The 18418-nt window shown below is 39.1% G+C and overlaps 1 protein-coding gene across 4 annotated transcripts in view; it reads right to left on the reverse strand.

Annotated features, from left to right (window-relative positions):
* Window positions 1–18418, reverse strand: part of CACNA2D4 (calcium voltage-gated channel auxiliary subunit alpha2delta 4) — a 2573275-nt gene that overhangs the window by 2187601 nt on the left and 367256 nt on the right. For all 4 annotated transcript variants that reach the window (XM_044087505.1, XM_044087506.1, XM_044087504.1 and 1 more), the window contains one exon: window positions 2671–2802. In XM_044087505.1, coding sequence (XP_043943440.1) covers window positions 2671–2802 — 132 coding nt within the window. The remainder of the gene's footprint in view (window positions 1–2670; window positions 2803–18418) is intronic.

Below are 18418 nucleotides of genomic sequence, written 5' to 3' on the forward strand. Positions count from 1 at the left end.
CCTATTACTTGTCTTGTGGTGGTGAAGGAGAGCCTGTTTCTGTGCAGAGCACCTTTTTGAAGTGAAATACCATTCCATGATAGACCAAGCATCTCACATAAAATAAGCCTCCCCAAGTTGAATGAAAGCTTTTCTGTTTAAAACTGAACTATTTGAAGTGGGGTTTTTTTACTTTGCTTTCTTATTTTATATATATATTTTAATACCATCACACCCACAACATTGAGCACATTCCTCATCCTTGTAAGCCATTTGTTACTCCACTGGTTGGCTGTGGCCACATTAAAAGCTGTGGGCTTCAGTAGAAGAGAGGTACTCTGTCATCCTTCAGTGATTCTGATTTCTTATTGCTTTACTGTATTCACAGTCCCATCCCATGCACAGCATGCCATGATGTCACTATGTAGCAAAAGCTGCCAATAGTCGGCAACTGCACTTCTCAGTCATTTTTACCAGGGCTGGAGTTCTTGATCTCCTCCATAGGGCCTCTAGTCTGTTTCCCCAGGATAGATAAGCCAACACAAAAGCCATTACTTCCCACCCCAACTGACTCCTCATGGAATGGATCCGCTAATCGAATCCTCTGACACCCCAGTCAAGTTTCTGTTCTTCCTTCATATGAGACACTTAGAATGGGTGAGTTCACTCTAATTAAATATTTACCTAGAGATTGGTTTGTAGTATTGCTGAAAATGAGTTATTGCCAATACTTATCTTTACGAGGATAAACTGAAATGGGCAAAAGCAAATTTTAATCCACTGCAGTTGAGAACTGTTTTCAAACACACAGTGACAGAGTGGTTAGCATTAATGCTTTACTGCACCATGTACACCATTTTGGTTCTTGATTGGTATGCCATCTTTAGCATTAATGCTTTACTGCACCATGTACACCATTTTGGTTCTTGATTGATATGCCATCTTTAGCATTAATGCTTTACTGCACCATGTACACCATTTTGGTTCTTGATTGGTATGCCATCTTTAGCATTAATGCTTTACTGCACCATGTACACCATTTTGGTTCTTGATTGGTATGCCATCTTTAGCATTAATGCTTTACTGCACCATGTACACCATTTTAGTTCTTGATTGGTATGCCATCTTTAGCATTAATGCTTTACTGCACCATGTACACCATTTTGGTTCTTGATTGGTATGCCATCTTTAGCATTAATGCTTTACTGCACCATGTACACCATTTTGGTTCTTGATTGGTATGCCATCTTTAGCATTAATGCTTTACTGCACCATGTACACCATTTTGGTTCTTGATTGGTATGCCATCTTTAGCATTAATGCTTTATTGCACCATGTACACCATTTTGGTTCTTGATTGGTATGCCATCTTTAGCATTAATGCTTTACTGCACCATGTACACCATTTTGGTTCTTGATTGGTATGCCATCTGTGCAAAGTCTCTATGTCCACCATGTGTCTACATGTGTGTTTTTCCAGGGTATTGCAGATGTTCTTCTTCACACTGATGGTTGCTGCAGTGGCCTAAGCTATATGGGTTATATCCTATACAGGATATAACAGCCAGACAGTTTCCAAAGCTTCAGAGCACCTTCCACATGCCCAGACTGTCAGTGAGCTGAAGAGGAGGTGACTAAAGACAGGTTTGGGCACTAAGCCCTTCACAGCTTTCCTAGCACAATAGAAAGCACAGCTCTGTGGGCTTTCAAAGATTGACAGTCGGCTTCTGCTGTTCCATTGCAAGGCAGATAAGTTCCTTTTGGAGAAAAAAACATCCACATATTATTATTATTAATGTTTAAATTCACTTTCATGAGTGGGAAAGTACTTTTTAAGCCAGGAATATATGCTTTTATTAATTGTTACACAGTTTTGCTTTACTTGCAAATGGGAGTGCAGTTTTTAGTTTGGCAGTTTAAAAGTTGATAGGAATGAATTTTATATGCGACTCCGCAAGTGTATGTTTGTGTGTATGCATGTCTGTGGGGGTGTGTGCGTGCCTGTAAGTGCAGTGTGTGTGTGTGTGTGTGTGTGTGTGTATGTGTGTGTGTGTGTGTGTGGGTCTCATATGTCGGTGCCTGTGTGTGTGAATATGTTTGTGAGTGGCGTGTGTGCGAGTGGCATGTGTGTGTGCTTGTCTGATGCAGGGGATTGTGCCCCTTCAAGGATTAGCTTCTTTACATTGCATGCCTCGATAGCCAGGATAGGATCCAACTTCCCATGACCTAGAAGCATGAATAAACTTTTTCCAAAACACACAATACAAAAATGAAAACTATGGTATGGACTTTTGTCTTAGATATTGTTACAAGGCAGCATCATTTTAAGTTTAAGTAAATAAAGCTAAAATACTTATTGATTTACTACTTTTACCTCTTTGTTCTTGTTTCACTGCTCCTTCTACAGCCCTAGCTTCAGTTTATCTCTTCGTACACATGTGCACATGTGCACACACACACACACACACACACACACACACACACACACACACACACACACACACACACACACACACACACACACACAATCATAATCTCCTCTCACTTCGTCCATCTCCTACACCTCTCCCCCCTCTTTTCATGCATGCTCCTCCCTAAATGACTTTTGTTTTCTAGATTTCTGTACTCTCTTACCATCTTGTTTTCCCTGAGACTATCTATGTATGACAATTTGTGTGATTTGGCACTTACCTGGGTACAGTCTGAAGAAGCCACTGGAACCACCAAAGTACTGCCATGTTAGAGTTGGATCTTTCTTAAAATTTTCCATAAAAATTGGGTTCAGTGCTTCCGACATATATATACCATTCAGTATTTCTGGATCTAGAGTAAGGAAGCATAAATTCTAGTGAGAATACTTCACCTGTTGGAATCCCCAGTATTTATTTATGTAAGTGTTTATTTACTGACATTTTGTTGATTGGGTTAGTTCTTTCAGGTAGGTGGGTCAAGGCCATTTTTGGAGACGACTTAGGGAGAAAAGGTTTGAATATTATTCAGTGGTCAGATTGTACATACTTATTTCACTGAATGCACATGTCACTGAAAGTCAAATTAGTGTGCACTTTTCACTGAAAGCTCAATTCACTGAAAACTCAATTCACTGAAACACATTTCACTGAAAGTTATGGCCTTTTCCCCACTGTAGTGCGACCCTGGAGTTAGTATATATAGTAGGGGGGGGGCATAGCCCCCCCCACATATTTTAAATATTTTGAACTATATACATGGATATTTGCAATTCCAATATATTACTCTTTTCCGAACATAATATATACTTAAAATATGTGGGAAGGCTATGCCGCCCACACCCTCCCTTACTATATATACTAAATCCAGGGTCGCACTACAGTGGGGAAAGGCCACATATAACTTTCAGTGAAATGTGTTTCAGTGAATTGAGTTTTCAATGAATTGTACTTTCAATGATTTGTGTTCAGTCATTTGAGTTTCGGTGAAATGTGCATTCAGTGAAAAGTCCTAGACCCATATATAGATATAATATTATATATATATATATATATATATATATATATATATATATATATATATATATATTAGTTCAGAAATCATAGAATAAAACCAGTATTGAATACCAATCAAAATATTTGTAACTGTAATTAACAGATCTCGTCTGTAAGACAGAGCATGCAAGCAAAGCTCCTAAGTTGAATACCATCTTTCATAATGTGAAGCAAACTGGAAAATATAGAATACTTGCAAACAACTTTAATGAGGAAGTTCACAGCATGGTTAAATATGTAAATACTTACAAAAAGTTGTTTTGATGATTTAGTAGGATTTAATACTACTTAATGTTAATATTTGTTAAAAACTTTTATCAACAATGAATGTTCAACAAACCATTCCATTGTGGATCACCATGGAACATTGAAGTTTTAAAACTCAAAAAAGAGGAACATTCCTCACAATGAGGTACAATTGAGAGGTACACATGTAAGATGAAAACTACAGTGATGATCTGAGTCATATACATATAACCTAAAACATGCACATATAAAATGAGTGAGTCAGCTGTTAATATATTGACTGAAGTATGATTAATAGTCATATCACAACATGTCAATAAACTGCGCAGCCTTAATATTTTGTAATACAAGATAGGACCTATATGCAAGTGTAAGGTAACAGACTAAAAGATGTACTGCATTACAGAAATGTCCCTTTATTGCTTTGTTTGTTAGTTTTTTACCTCCCCCTCTAGACAGTTAAGCCCCTTCATCATATTTATGGCCCATTTCTTTCCCACTGGCTGACTAAAGCCACATTAACAGTTTCAGCAAGACTCAAACTGAGATTACTTGCCTTGCATTAGTAGTACAAGTTTTTTATTACTTTGACCTATCCACAGTCCTACTCCCATATATCCATCATGCCATGAACCATGGAACAAGCTACCAAAAACGGACCAGTGTACTCCTCCAACACTTGCAGCAGACCGAGAGACCTGGTCTCTACTAATGGTGTGAAGCTGCAGCCCAAAGTACAGAGCAGATGTAAGGAAAAAGGCCTTACTGCCTGGTTTAAATAACAACAAGAAACCCAGTTCTCTTAAGTCATATAGAACTTTATTCCAAAAGAAAGAAAGAGAGAGAAATAAGTGACAGGAGGATTTGTCACCACGGCTGATAGAGTTTTGGAGAATCTTGTTAGTGCCTTTTTTTTTTTTTAGTAGACATCCTATATTTAATAACAGATTAGCAAGTTCTGGGCAGCAAGTTTTATATAGCAATTTTAATATAAAAATGTGGTGCTATCACACAGTCTAACATTACTGCCTCACAGCAGTAGGTTCTCTGGTTGTTTTTTTACCTGGTGTATCTTCTGAGAAGCCTTATGTCTTCCCGTCTTCATTTTGGTCATCTCCAGGTACACCATTTTCCTCCAGGTACACCATTTTCCTCCCATATCCAAACGACAAATGGAAAATGGATTGGAGACTCTGTGTGTGTGTGTGTGTGTGTGTGTGTGTGTGTGTGTGTGTGTGTGTGTGTGTGTGTATACTTGTGCACGTCTGTGTGTGTGTGTACTTGTGCACGTCTGTGTGTGTGTGTGTACTTGTGCACGTCTGTGTGTGTGTGTGTGTGTGTGTGTGCTTGTGCGCGCATGTGTGTGTGTGCTTGTGTGCGCACGTGTGTGTACTTGTGCGCGCACGTGTGTGTACTTGTGCGCGCACGTGTGTGTACTTGTGCGCGCACGTGTGTGTACTTGTGCGCGCACGTGTGTGTACTTGTGCGCGCACGTGTGTGTACTTGTGCGCGCACGTGTGTGTACTTGTGCACGCACATGTGTGTGTGTGTGTGTGTGTACACATATGTCTGTGTGTGTGTACTTGTGCATGTGTGTGTGTGTGTGTGTACTTGTGCACGTCTGTGTGTGTGTGTGTGTGTGTGTGCTTGTGCGCGCATGTGTGTGTGTGCTTGTGTGCGCATGTGTGTACTTGTGCGCCAAGACGTGTGTGTACTTGTGCGCCAAGACGCAGTGTACTTGTGCGCGACGCAGTGTACTTGTGCGCGCACGTGTGTGTACTTGTGCACGCACGTGTGTGTGTGTGTGTGTGTGTGTGTGTGTGTGTGTGTGTGTGTGTTACACACAAAAGGCCTGACAATCTACTTGTCTAGCAACCTCAAAGGATGGTGACAATTGTTCATAGTCTCACGGTGGCAGTCAGATGTGACTCACATCAATGGCTGGATGGTTCCATGCAAATGTTGACAGATTACAGTGAAACTTCGATTAAAGTTTGGGTCATCCAAGCTTATTTAAGGCAACATAGTGAGGGGATGGAGGTTGGCTTTCTGTGGCAAACTTGGAGATTGTATTGCATGCTGTGTCTGATTTATTAAGGACATAGTTATTCAGCATTCCCACAGCCACAATTCCATATAGTAGTTTGAGAAGTATCATGGTGTCTACTACTGTAACAAAAGATTTAGTGCAGTGTGTGTCAGAAAGCATAATATACAGGAAAAAGATTACTGATAGGAAGTAGGTAAATGCAATGAAAAGTAGAATTTTAAACCTCCATATCTGTGTGCAAAGTATTTGTAAAAGTGATAATTATAAGTGGAATAGTTGACTCTTTACTGGCTATTATCATAATTTGGGGAAGATATAAATCTTTCTTGATTTTTATTGGCTCCCCACAGCTGCCCATCATTATCACCATCTCTTTTCCTTGTTCACTATCTCTACCAGACCCACCTTGGCCTCCTCTGGGCTTTACCTCATCCACATCTGGTAATCAGTAAGGAGATCAAGGTCTCCAGACCAGCATCTGCCTTATCTGCTAGCCTCTGCAGTACAGATAACCCAGTCTTAGTGTGCCATGTTGCACAAGGGTCTTCTTTATGGTAACAGCAGCAATCTGTATTGCATATTGGTTTTCATAATGAAATGGAGAAAAAAAATCAAAATTAAAGCTTGAAGTATGGCATTTCATTTTGTTTTGCATTTTGTATAAGCCTGAATGTTTCGGTTTCATCCTGCCCATCCTTAGCAGTGGCTTTACAATTTCTGAACTGACATTTGGACGTTCCAAGGCAACTGCTTATTTGTCGAGTTCCATGTAACAAAAGTCAGGGTGCAACTGTGGCACATTGGATTGTTTGGTTTTTAACCCATCATTACAAAACAGTTGTTCAGGGAAAAGAATTTGCTGAATCCGCATTGTTAGTGATGAGACCATCATGTCACATATAGTACACTGGAACGGATTTCGCTGTTCTACAGAATATCTCTTCTAATTTTAATTTTATTTATTATATTTACATTTTGTTAACTGGGTTAGTTCTATCAGACAAGCCCCATTTTCATATGGACCTGGGAAAATGATGCAATAAAAAGAAAAAAAGATTATATAAGGTAGGGGGTGTAATGTTTACAGGATATCAAATTATAACATAATGTGAAATGCACACAAGTGAGTGTCAGAAGGTACCAGTACACAGGATTTGCTCCAGTTTCCTCCCCCATTACAAAACGTCGAATAGGTAGATTGGACACGTGAAACTGGACATGGTTGTGAGTGTGCATGTATGTGTGTGTGTGTGAAATGGAAGAACAACCGAGATAGGGATAAACACCTCGCTGTGACTGTTACTGTTCATATGAATGCAGATTTTATGACACTAATGAACAACCAACAGTGTCAAAATTCAAAGCAAATTTCAGATCTTTGCTTGTACTGGAAGCATCCTGCAAATGTTTTGATGCACAAACATGACCGGAGTTTCCTGCCATGCCAATAAACAGGATAATGATTTGCGGCTGTAGAAGACAGCAGCACCATTATTATATCTTAAGGTTACTATTGCCATTTTTATTTTGTGGCAATTCCCGGTTAATATCATTCTTGGAATTGTTACGTTTGTTATTCGATAATTATGCTTCAAGTTTTCTTGTACTGTTTGCCCTTTTATAGAAAATGATTCACGCCTTAAAAAAAAAAAATACTTGTGGTCCAGTCCGCCATCCAATAAGTGACAGAACAAATTAGTTCCATTAGTAAGGCTCTTGCAGTATCATTGCATCGGATTTTCATGCAAGAGTCGGTATATATGCAATTCTCGAATGCAAGTGAGTACATGAGTACCTCCCACAATTGACTGAAAGCTTTTCCCAGAAGCAGAGTGTGATACAGTTATCAATCAGGCCTTTCCTAAACTCATGGAAAGAGTCATTATGAAGCTTACCCAAAATATGATATGATATAGAGAGAAAAGACTATGGGTTTGTTAAAGGGAACCCTTATCTTTGGAATCATGTGCCATTCTTTTGGCAAGATAAAAGTAACACTATTTCACATAAGGAAATAAATGGCAAATCAAAAGTACTAAATGTCAATCTGTACGTAATTCAATGAGTAAAGCATTTGTAAGCAATAAAATACAATAAGTCAGAGTGGAAGGGTTACCAGTCTATCCAAACGAGGGGTATCAGTGGTGTGCCATGAGTGTGTGTACTGCAACCACTTCTTTCGGGGCTATTTTTCTCAGCTATTGAAGTGGGAAATGACTAATGCATGACTAAATATGCTGCTTATTGCAGACTGGAGAGCACAATTGTCTCAATTAAAGATGGTAAGGTCCTCAAAGATAATCTTCAAAATAAAACACAGTTGCTGTAGAATCAATACCCTAATCATTAATCTCAGTAAATGTAGCATAATAAGACTTTCCAAAAGTATATGAATTATAATTACAAAACAGATGGTCAAATCATAAAAAATGACATCATTAAGGCTTTAGGGACAACAGTAGGCAACAGTTTAATTGGTGAACAGAATGCACCTTTCAAAGTCAGCAAACTATATGTAGCCTAATTCCAAAAGGAATGTGTAGTCACATCAGAGAGAGCTCTGTACTACTTTACATCTCACAGATCCAATCTCTACAACCATTTTCTGATGCATTATTCAGCATTTGAACAAGGCACATGAAGAAACTAGAAAAGGTACAACAATATCTAACAAAAAAAAATCCAAAAACACAGAGGAAATGCAGGTATATGACTAACGAAATATACTATACATGCCCCCAGAGTGAGCCCACCATTCCTTGAAGTCGCACCTGCCCCACTCCAACCTTCAAGGACTGTAATCTTTAAGTTACGTAGTTATAGTAACAAACTATGAATACTACAGATCACAAGAGAAGGTGAACTTTTCAAGTTGTGTCAGAGGTGTGGCTCTTTCAAGTTATCAGTAATAGGAAATCTATTTTTAAATAAGGCAATTGTGCAATGGCAGTGGTGTTTTTACATTTTGTAAGTTTCTGGCCACTCTTCGAATTAGACAGTAGTATATTTGTAAAGCTTTCGACTCTCCTGACCTACTTACAGCAGCAGAATGTCACCATCCCTGTAGATAATTTGTCAGTGGTGGAACAACCACCACCCACCATAGCAAAAGAGAAATTAAAGGGACCAAAGCTGTAACAGCCCCAGGAAAGTGTATTGCTGTGTTGTGGTCTACATTTAAATCATATGCCAACCTTAAAAAGCTGACAGCATTCCTTCATGAGCAAGAGACCCTTCCAAACTACCAAGAAAATCAGAACATCACCATTTATTCAATGCCCCAACACAAAACAAGTTTGGCATTTTATCCCCACATGAAATAGGGAAGATGAACACTAAAAGCCATCACCTGGAACCAAAGGACATACCAACTATACCAGTCATATCAGTTCACAACAAAACAACCCCAGAATATATGACTGGATTTTATTCTCATGCATGGTTAAGGCAGACCAGAAGATGCAGGCTAGGACTACAGGAAAAAATAAAATATCTACAAGACTTCACTTCATGGGTCATAGTATTAAGTGAAACCCTACAGGCAGACCTCTAAGAGAAGAGGGGAGATGTTTACTCCCATTAGTTATGCATGGCTACGGCATTCTGGCTCTTTGGCAGTACTTCAAGGTGGAGCTCTAACAAGCCTTCCTTAGCTTCCCTGTCATTATAACTTCTAATCAGTATTTTTCTAGTTATCTCTATCCCTAGCATCTGCATAGGAAATCTATGAAATAAAAATTAATTTCTTCTGACTTTACCATTTTTACATGGTATGTACTGATGAAATGCTTAACCACTAATGCAAGAGACTTGCATTTGAAAGTTAAACTTAAGTTTATCTGCAAATTTAATGCTGATGTTTTACTTGTTCAAAAATGAAAATGATTAAACAGCATAAAAATGCTCACTCATCTGCTGGAATAGCATTAGACTTTACAGCCTTGCATTAAGACAGTCATCTTATTCTAGTAAAAGGAAATCTGGATTTGAAAGTGGAGGAGATGGAAAAATGAGAACAGCAAGTGCATTACAGCAGAATGCATTACTCCTCACAGGCCTTTTGTAGATAGTTACTTCTGTTGACTGAACTTAACCCCACTCAGTGTGTTTCACTTCCATATTTAAACTGGAAAGAACTGGCTATAATTATTGAAGGAGATTTCAATGTGGTAAAAGTGCTAATCAAGGGCAGAACAAATTTGAAAAGCATTTAAAAGCCCAAATGATGCTAGCAGACCATCTTCCCATTTATCACCTCTCGATGATATTTTACAAACATTCCATTCAGATTCCCCTCGTTACACCTTTGTCTCTCCTCTCTGTAGGGGCAGTCAAATCTAGAATATAAGGTTAGAGGTACTTCCACCATTGACTACAACCTATCCAATCAAGATGCAATGTTCATAGGAGCTCATGGGTTTTGCTATGGCAACCCTGACACAGAAAAAAACACTGTTTGGCAGATCCACTTACAAACAAAGATCCAGAAATGCAAGTGGTTTTTAACTGAAGCACTAGATAAGCACATGCCTTCTAACCTGTTACACTCCATATCACCTTTTCTTTGGTTGGAATCATCCAAGTTAAGAATTAACAGCCTGACATACAGTGGCAAAAGCCCTGCTACTTATGAAACAGAACCAAAAATACAACAGCTTGAGAGGTACGTATGAAATGCAAAGAAGAGAAGGTTAAAAATAAAAAGTCATGCAATGCATTTGTATAAAGACAGCATCTTCAGAACTTAAGAATAGGGCTGACCTCTGTCTGGGCCTCATTGCAAGCTAGCTGAGGAAGAATATTAGGAAAGGCTTTGGTGCACTGCTTTAAGAAATGGCAGGTTTATTTCAGGGCTGAGGAATAGTAACATTCCTACAGCATATCATGGGGTGAAAATGAACTATTCTAGTAGTCGTATCTTCACTGCATCAGGACAGGCAACAGACCAGCAAGATGGAAATGGAGTTAAATCCCATCCTTTTTAAAGGCTCCCAGTCTTACAAATCTGAACACTACAACATGCAAAATCCTCTAGATTCTATTTAGGAACCTGAAGCAAACAATTCAACTGCTGTTTCAAAGATGTCAAACAGGAAATCCCCATGACCAGAGTTTCATAACAGAAATATACATAAAACCATCAGGCCATTCATTCTATTTCCTATTATATCCATATTTAGAGAGAGATAGCAATCAAGGGTGCCAGGCCAGCATCTGTGGAACATCCTCTTGAAATTAGACTGAATCAAAAATATATGCAAGAATCTGACTGCAAGTTTTCAGTCCATCCTTGCACAAGATCCCCATCAATTTGAATTCACATGAAGGGGATTTCAAATGCATATCACCCAAGATCACTATTCATTCTCTTGCAAGCCTCCTAAATTTAGTTTCTTTTATTTTCTTGGCAGCGTTTACATACTTTGAAAGGTCATTTAATTCCTTCCATTGGCCATACTTTCAGGACTCACGATTCCGTCCATTGGCCATACTTTCAGGACTCACTTGACACTTTCTGGCTTGTGGAATTGGCTGTCACTATTAAAGTACTATATTATACTCTGTAGAAGTATTTAGAAATTTTTGCCCCTTCCCTTGAAACAAATGCACCAGATAACATTATCCTGTGTTGCCCACCCTGTTGCTGCTGATCACAGATCCTTTAGTGAAGGCTGTTTCTACAATGTCTTGCCTGAAAGAAAGCCCACTTTTAAATCTAGCTCTGAAATTACTAATGCTTTCAAAGAATGCTTCCTACTTTCATCAGACCCAGAATCAGAAATACACATTATGTAGAGGTTACATGATTTTGACATTTTTTCTGGTTTCAGAGCAAATCAGAAATTCTCGCTATTATTCAGATGGCTTCCCAGCTTCAAGAGCAGAGTACCCATCCCTTCCCCTGGTGTATGAAACTTCCTAAATCATTGCATATTTTGTGGAATCATACCTCATGGAAATGTAAGAAAGAAACTTAAGCCGCCTTTGGACTCTACTACTTTTAATGGTGCATTCTCAGTTCAGACTAAACATTTCATAGGTAGGTACTAGGCTATCTGCCCAAGGGCATTTATAAGCCTAGCCAGAGTGTGTCAGCTTTCGCCGCCCCATTGATTAACTGAGCCTCTGCCAAGCAGAGCCAATGAAGTGATCCCAGGGGTGTATTTTCTGTTACCCATCCACTCATCAAGGCTTCTCTTAAAGAGCATTAGTGAGGGGCTCTGCCTAATGTAGTTAGGAATTTTGTTCCAAAGCATGGGGAGTCTCTGTGACAAGAATCTATCCCTCCAGCATGTTCTATTTATTGTTGTGGTGAGGTTTAGCTCACTAGAGCGCATGGCTCGCAGTGACTTGGATTTCTTTAGGTGGAGCATGTCCATCAATTCTGAGTTGGACATGGCTATGTAAGTCAGACAGAGATCACCTCTGTGTAAGCGATATGCCACTAAGTACAGCCGGAGTTTTTTCAGTCGGGCTACATAGGACAAATGTTTGAGGCCAGTAATCCTCTTGGTGAGGTGCTTTGGTGGTCTTTCAAGCTGTTGTGTCTTGTGAGATACATCCCAAATGGGGCATTGTACTCTATGATGGGTCTGATGAGTGACAGAGTAGAGGGGCACTATAACCTTCTTATTTCTAGATGCGAACCCCTTAGTAATTAGATGGGCCACATAGAAGGATTTCCTTACTACTTTGGCAATATGATTGTCAAATGAGAGATTATTATCTACCTGGGTCCCCAGATCTCTTATTACCTCTTCTGTATTAAGGGGGCTGCCGCCTATGTGGTAATTTGTGGGTGTTTTGTTTTTCCCAAATGGGATGACTATGTATTTTTTGGCATTTAGCTTGAGGCCATGACTTTGACACCAGCTGTCTGTCTCAGTAAGGCCTTTTTGGAGGATGTCCATGTCAGCCGAAAAGTCAATTATGGCTCCCAGTTTGCAGTAATCAGCAAACTTGGTTAGCCATAGTCCTCCTGTGTTTGCCTCTACTTCTGAGAAATATATGCCGAACAGTAGGGGTCCCAGAACAGAGCCTTGTGGGACACCACTTGTGACTGGTTTAGAGTCAGACCTGGAGCCCGCTATTCTTGCCGTGTGAGTTCTGTCTGTAAGCCAGTTGGCAACCCATCTTGTGACGTAGGGGTTTATGTTCAGGCTGGTGCGTTTTTCTATAATACTGGAGTGAGGAATGGTGTTGAATGCCTTGGCAAGATCAAGATAGGCTGTGTGAACCACCTTTCCCTCGTCTATGGCCTTGGTAATTGTCTCAGAGAAGTCAACCAGGTTTAGTAGGCATGATCTACCCTTAACAAAGCCGAACTGGGTCAGGTCAAGTGTTTGGAGGTTCCCAATGTCTTTGTTAATGAGTTCTATGATGATGCGCTCCATAGCCTTGCAGACCAGGCTAGTCAGGCTTATGGAGCAATAATTACCAGGGTCAGTTGTGGCCCCTCCTTTATGGAGTGGAATAACCATTGCTGTGCGCCATTCTATGGGCACATAGCCTGTGGAGAGGCTGAGGTTGAACAGCGTGTTTAGGTGGGGGGTTAGTTCGTTCAAGATGCAGCCTGGAACACCATCTGGCCCCATTGATGCTGTGTTTTTGGCTTTTGAAAGGGCTGTTTTCACCTGTGCTTTTGTGATTTCCAGGACACTATACTTTTCCGGTATTGTTGTGGGCCCTTTTGAAGGTGAGAGGGAGGTGAAGTTTGCACTGAATCTGCCAGTATGTTGGCAATATCAGTAGGTTCAGTATATTTTGTGCTATCTCAGAGCATATCTGCGAGTTGCCACTTAGATTCTTGACATAGCTAAAGAAGGCTTTGTGGTTATCTTTCGAATCCTTGGCTATTTTTCTTTCGAAGTTAGCCTTGGATGATTTTATGAGGGACCTTAATTTCTTACTGATACTGATCAGGGATGTCTTTCCTTCTAGGGATTTGTTTTTCTTTCTGAACTAGTTTCCTCCTTTTGTTGTATAACCTGTTTATGGCAGGAGTCCACCAGACTAGTTTCCTTCTCTTAGGGGAGTGAGTCTTGGTTTTGCTAGGGATGGCACGATCCATGCATCCTTGTAGGTGCTCATAGAGTGCAATTGTAAAGGATTCTGCATCTTGGGCAGTGTTATCCTTTAGCGTGGGGGCTGTGAAACTTACCACTTCTGCCTTAAGTAAGGTGAAGTTTGCTTTAGAAAAATTTTTCACTGTGGTTTCCTTGGTTGGGGATGGTGGTGGGGTGTGGACATCCAGGGTGATTAGTTTATGGTCTGATCTAACCAGTGATGGGTTGACCTCCGGTACAGAGCACCTGTCGCCCATGTTGAATGTATGTACGTGTATACACACACACACACACACACACACACACACACACACACACACACACACACACACACACACACACACACACACACACATATTAATAATACTCAAGTGTTTACTCATTAGCTACTTGGAAAACTGAAGCAGAAATGGAAGTGACTATCAAAGAAATTTAATTTAATTTAAAGGGGCTTCATCTGAGAACCAAAATAATGAAACAGCCAATAGCCCTTAACTCTGTGCAGTAAGCTTCAGGTGGCTATATCACCAAATGAGTAAAAAGAAGTAAAACAGTTTGTAGGAATAAAAGGAATAATTACTGAGCCACTAAAGTGAAATATAAATGCTTTCATCAACTAAACTAATTTGAAGAGCTGTAGACATATTCAGAGGTGAAGAAGTGAGGATAATGGCAAGTCAAGAATGGCCACTAAACGTAAGTGGCCTTGGAATATACATGAGTCTAAGCGTCATGCGTTATAGTCTACAATGGAATTGTCAGTATCTTTAGCACTTTACAGAGTGCATAAATAATGGCAAGAAGTACTGTTGAATAGTTACACCAATGTAATATATGATGAAGGTAGGAAGGAACCAACTTGAATGCTCTTCTGTAATGATACAAAAAGATAAAGTACAGTCTTCTATGTTTGTACGAGGTTCGCTATTGGAACTTTATGCATATATATATATATATATATATATATATATATATATATATATACATATACATATACACATACATACATACAGAGAGAGAGAGAGGCATGAATGATCATACACTAGCTGGAAGAATTACTACAATTAAAAGCAGTGCTGCTGCTCCCCACAGTATAATAAAAAAATCCCCATTTCTTGTGACTAGCCATACTTACTGGCTACTTTAGTTAGTTAGTTACTTATGTCATTATGAATTACCTGGCTCTGGGATCTAAGAGAAAAAGGAAGGGGAATAACTAAGAGAAAAGTATATATTGCACTTAAGTTTGGAGACTGGAGCTTCCTCGTCTTCTAAAGTACTGTTTGAAGTTTAACTTGGAGCATTACATTAGATTTGTAAATGCAGGTAGGCACCTATGGAAGGGAGCAATGTCAAGCCTAGTAAAGCCTAAGGTGCTTTTGTTAGGCCAAAAGATTGATAAAGGGGTCTCACTACCAGACAAGATTTTGTGTTGGCTTACGCCACAGAGTAAAATATGGAGGATTATGATCAGGTCTCAAATAAGTGTATTATCTGCATGAGACACGGATGCCAAGAAATTCACCTCAAGAGCAAAGCTTGATGGATAAGTCTTGGCATCCATTTTGAGAACACGTACTATGTTATGATCAGTAATCCAATCATAGATCTTTGTAGTGCTTGGTGATTTATCTGCTCCATGTACTACTAGTTATACAAAAGTAAGATGTATAAAAAAAAGTGATGTCTTACGTACATTACAAAGAAACCCAGGGGGTTAATGTTCACAATTTATGAGACAGTCCTACCAATGCAGCGGTTCGAGCATAATGAATAAGCAAGACAAGTGAATCATTATGCTACAGGGTTTTCTTTCAGCATTGCAGTTCAACTTGGGCCAACCAAAGGGCATATGGCACAGATCCGTTTGGGTTCGTCTAGAGATATATGGCATAGTTAATTTACTTACAGCATAGTCAACACAGTCAGTATAAATGAAGTTTTGTATATGGTTGAAATATCATTTTTTGTACAATATGCTAGTTAAATATTTGTTATACAGTGTGCCAGTTAAATACATGGGATCTATTAATGGTATTAGATCAAAATGAAATTTTGATAAAAATGAAATTTTATTAAATGAAATGTATGAATTTAGTGAAAGAATGTCCGTGATTAGGGAATTCAGTATGGGCACTTTAATGAATATGTTAAAATGCATTTGAGTAATTTAAGTATTTAATTATGATGAATGAATTAATCAATCAATTGCGTTATAGTATATAAAATGGATGCTTGATGTAAACAATTATTTCCTTAAAGGTGTAAGCTGAGGTACCGGATACATCAGTAAATAATTATGATGAATGAATTAATCAATTGCGTTATAGTATATAAGATAGCTGCTTGATGTAAACAATTATTCCTTAAAGGTGTAAGCTGAGGTACCGGATACATCAGTAAAGAATTTATACTTTATCCTGGTGTGGTGTGTGTTTTATCGTATTATGAAGGTTCCAGCGTGCTTTTCATAGTGGAGTGGTATTGGAGTGGATAATATGGCAGCAGATGGGTCCCATTTTATGTGTGTGGATATTTGGAGAGAACGAGAATCTAGAATAGTAGAGGATGATCCCTTAATGATGGGGGAAGAGAGCCCAAATGACGTTGATTTGTCAAAACTGGAGAGGTTACTTACCAAGGAGGTAATGCTGTATTATGATATCAAATTGCTTGAAAAGTACCTTGTGTTGGATATTACCCCCAGGGGCCTCAGGATTAATAAACTGCCTGCCTATGATTTTGTGGATGACGAGAATGATTTGCTGAACGAGTGGAATGCCGCCTCATTGGCTTGCACCAAGGTTTGGTTGAGCGTTATTGTTAAACGGAACATAAGACAGCAAGAAAAACTTAATTAAACTTAACTAAAATGTAATAGAGGCAGAAGGAGGAGGAACTGAAGGGGATCAAGTTATTCATGATGCTGCAAGGAATGTGGAGACAGCGGTTTTGAATCTAGAACTTAATACTAATGTGGACAATTTGAAAGTGATAAATTTATTTGACTTGGAGTTGGACTGTAATGCTATAGCTTTATTGGACAAAGGGGCTAAATACATCCCCCATATTGTCCCAGTCTTTCTGAATTGATTTTGGAAATTCAGGTTTTATCACAAATTGCATTTAAAAATATTTTTCCGATAGTAGCCAAAATTTGTCTAAAAAATTTGATATGCACAATGCTGATGCCAATATTATTGTTGCAATTCATGGGGGGGGGTGTCAGTGAGTCGGAAAGTGAGAATGAAGACAATCTGTTGCTTAACATCTCCGTGTATGATTACGAAGGATCTTCTTTATGTGAAGATGGGGGGAGAAGCCATTGTGAATGAGGGTACGAGTTTTTTTTTTACTGGATACGGTAAGTTGACAATGCCGCAAGTACCATATAAGAGCCGTTTCATGCCACCAAAAATGTCGACAAGTGTTTCAGTTTTTGAAACTGTTTTATGTTAAGCATGTTGAAAGGGAATACAATATTTATGGAACATTTTAGGGCATTTAATCTAACCAAAAGTCAATGGGATGCTTTACAACAGTTAAGGACTTAGTAGTGGTAATTCCATCTTCACTCAGGCGGATAAAGGTAGAAACTGGGGGGTTAGGAGTAAGACACAATACAATGGGATGGCCTATGCATTGCTGGAAGATACCACAGTATATGAAATACTAACATGTAACACTGTTACAGAATTCAACAGCATCCTGTTGGAAATATTAGAGAGGGGAAAGGTTGGGCTTTTTGAGCTCTACAGATGTTAGTAAACTTTATATCAGAAACCCCAAAGATGCAATCTTTAAAGTGACACCCAAGTTGCATAAAAACATTGAAAACCCACCAGGTAGACCTATAGTGTCGGGTAAATGAGCTTTCCTGCAGAATGTAGTTGTATTCCTGGATTTTCATCTGAAGAGTCATTTATGCAGAGTTACTTTCCATATCAAGAATGGGAAAGAGTTGGCCGATTTGATAAGATGCATGAAGTGGTCCCATGATATTTACTGGGCCAGTGTTGGCGTAAAATCTTTATATACTAACAAAGTTTGAATGTGGATTGAAGGCAGTAAAAAAAGTATGTTGGGGAAAGGTCCGCGGACTGATATTTTGATTTGTTTGTTAGAGTTTTCTTTAACTCATAACCGTTTTACGTTTAACAATTTTTTTCCTACAGATGGAAGGGACAGCAATGGGGCATCTTATGCCCCTGCATACGCAGTTTTGTTTATGGATTTCAAAAAAGTCAACATGTATAATATGGAATTTTATAAAAGTAGGGTTCTGACATTTAAAAGATACATAGACGACCTTATTTTCATCTGCTGAGGGGAGATGGATGAATTTGGGATTTTATACACACACTGTAGGGCAACAATTTTGGTCTTGGGTTTACCTTTAATACCAGTAGGATTGCTATACAATATTTAGATCTGGAAATTTTTGTGAATGTAAATTCCACAGTGGCTTTTAAACCTTATGTTAACAACACAGCAGACTGCTGATAGTTATGCATGCCCCCCCCCCCCCATTTATTGGCAGCGTAGCCATATGG

The sequence above is a fragment of the Protopterus annectens genome, chromosome 11.part0 (genome assembly GCF_019279795.1).
Source record: "Protopterus annectens isolate FY-2018-M chromosome 11.part0, PAN1.0, whole genome shotgun sequence".
Taxonomy (NCBI): domain Eukaryota; kingdom Metazoa; phylum Chordata; order Ceratodontiformes; family Protopteridae; genus Protopterus; species Protopterus annectens.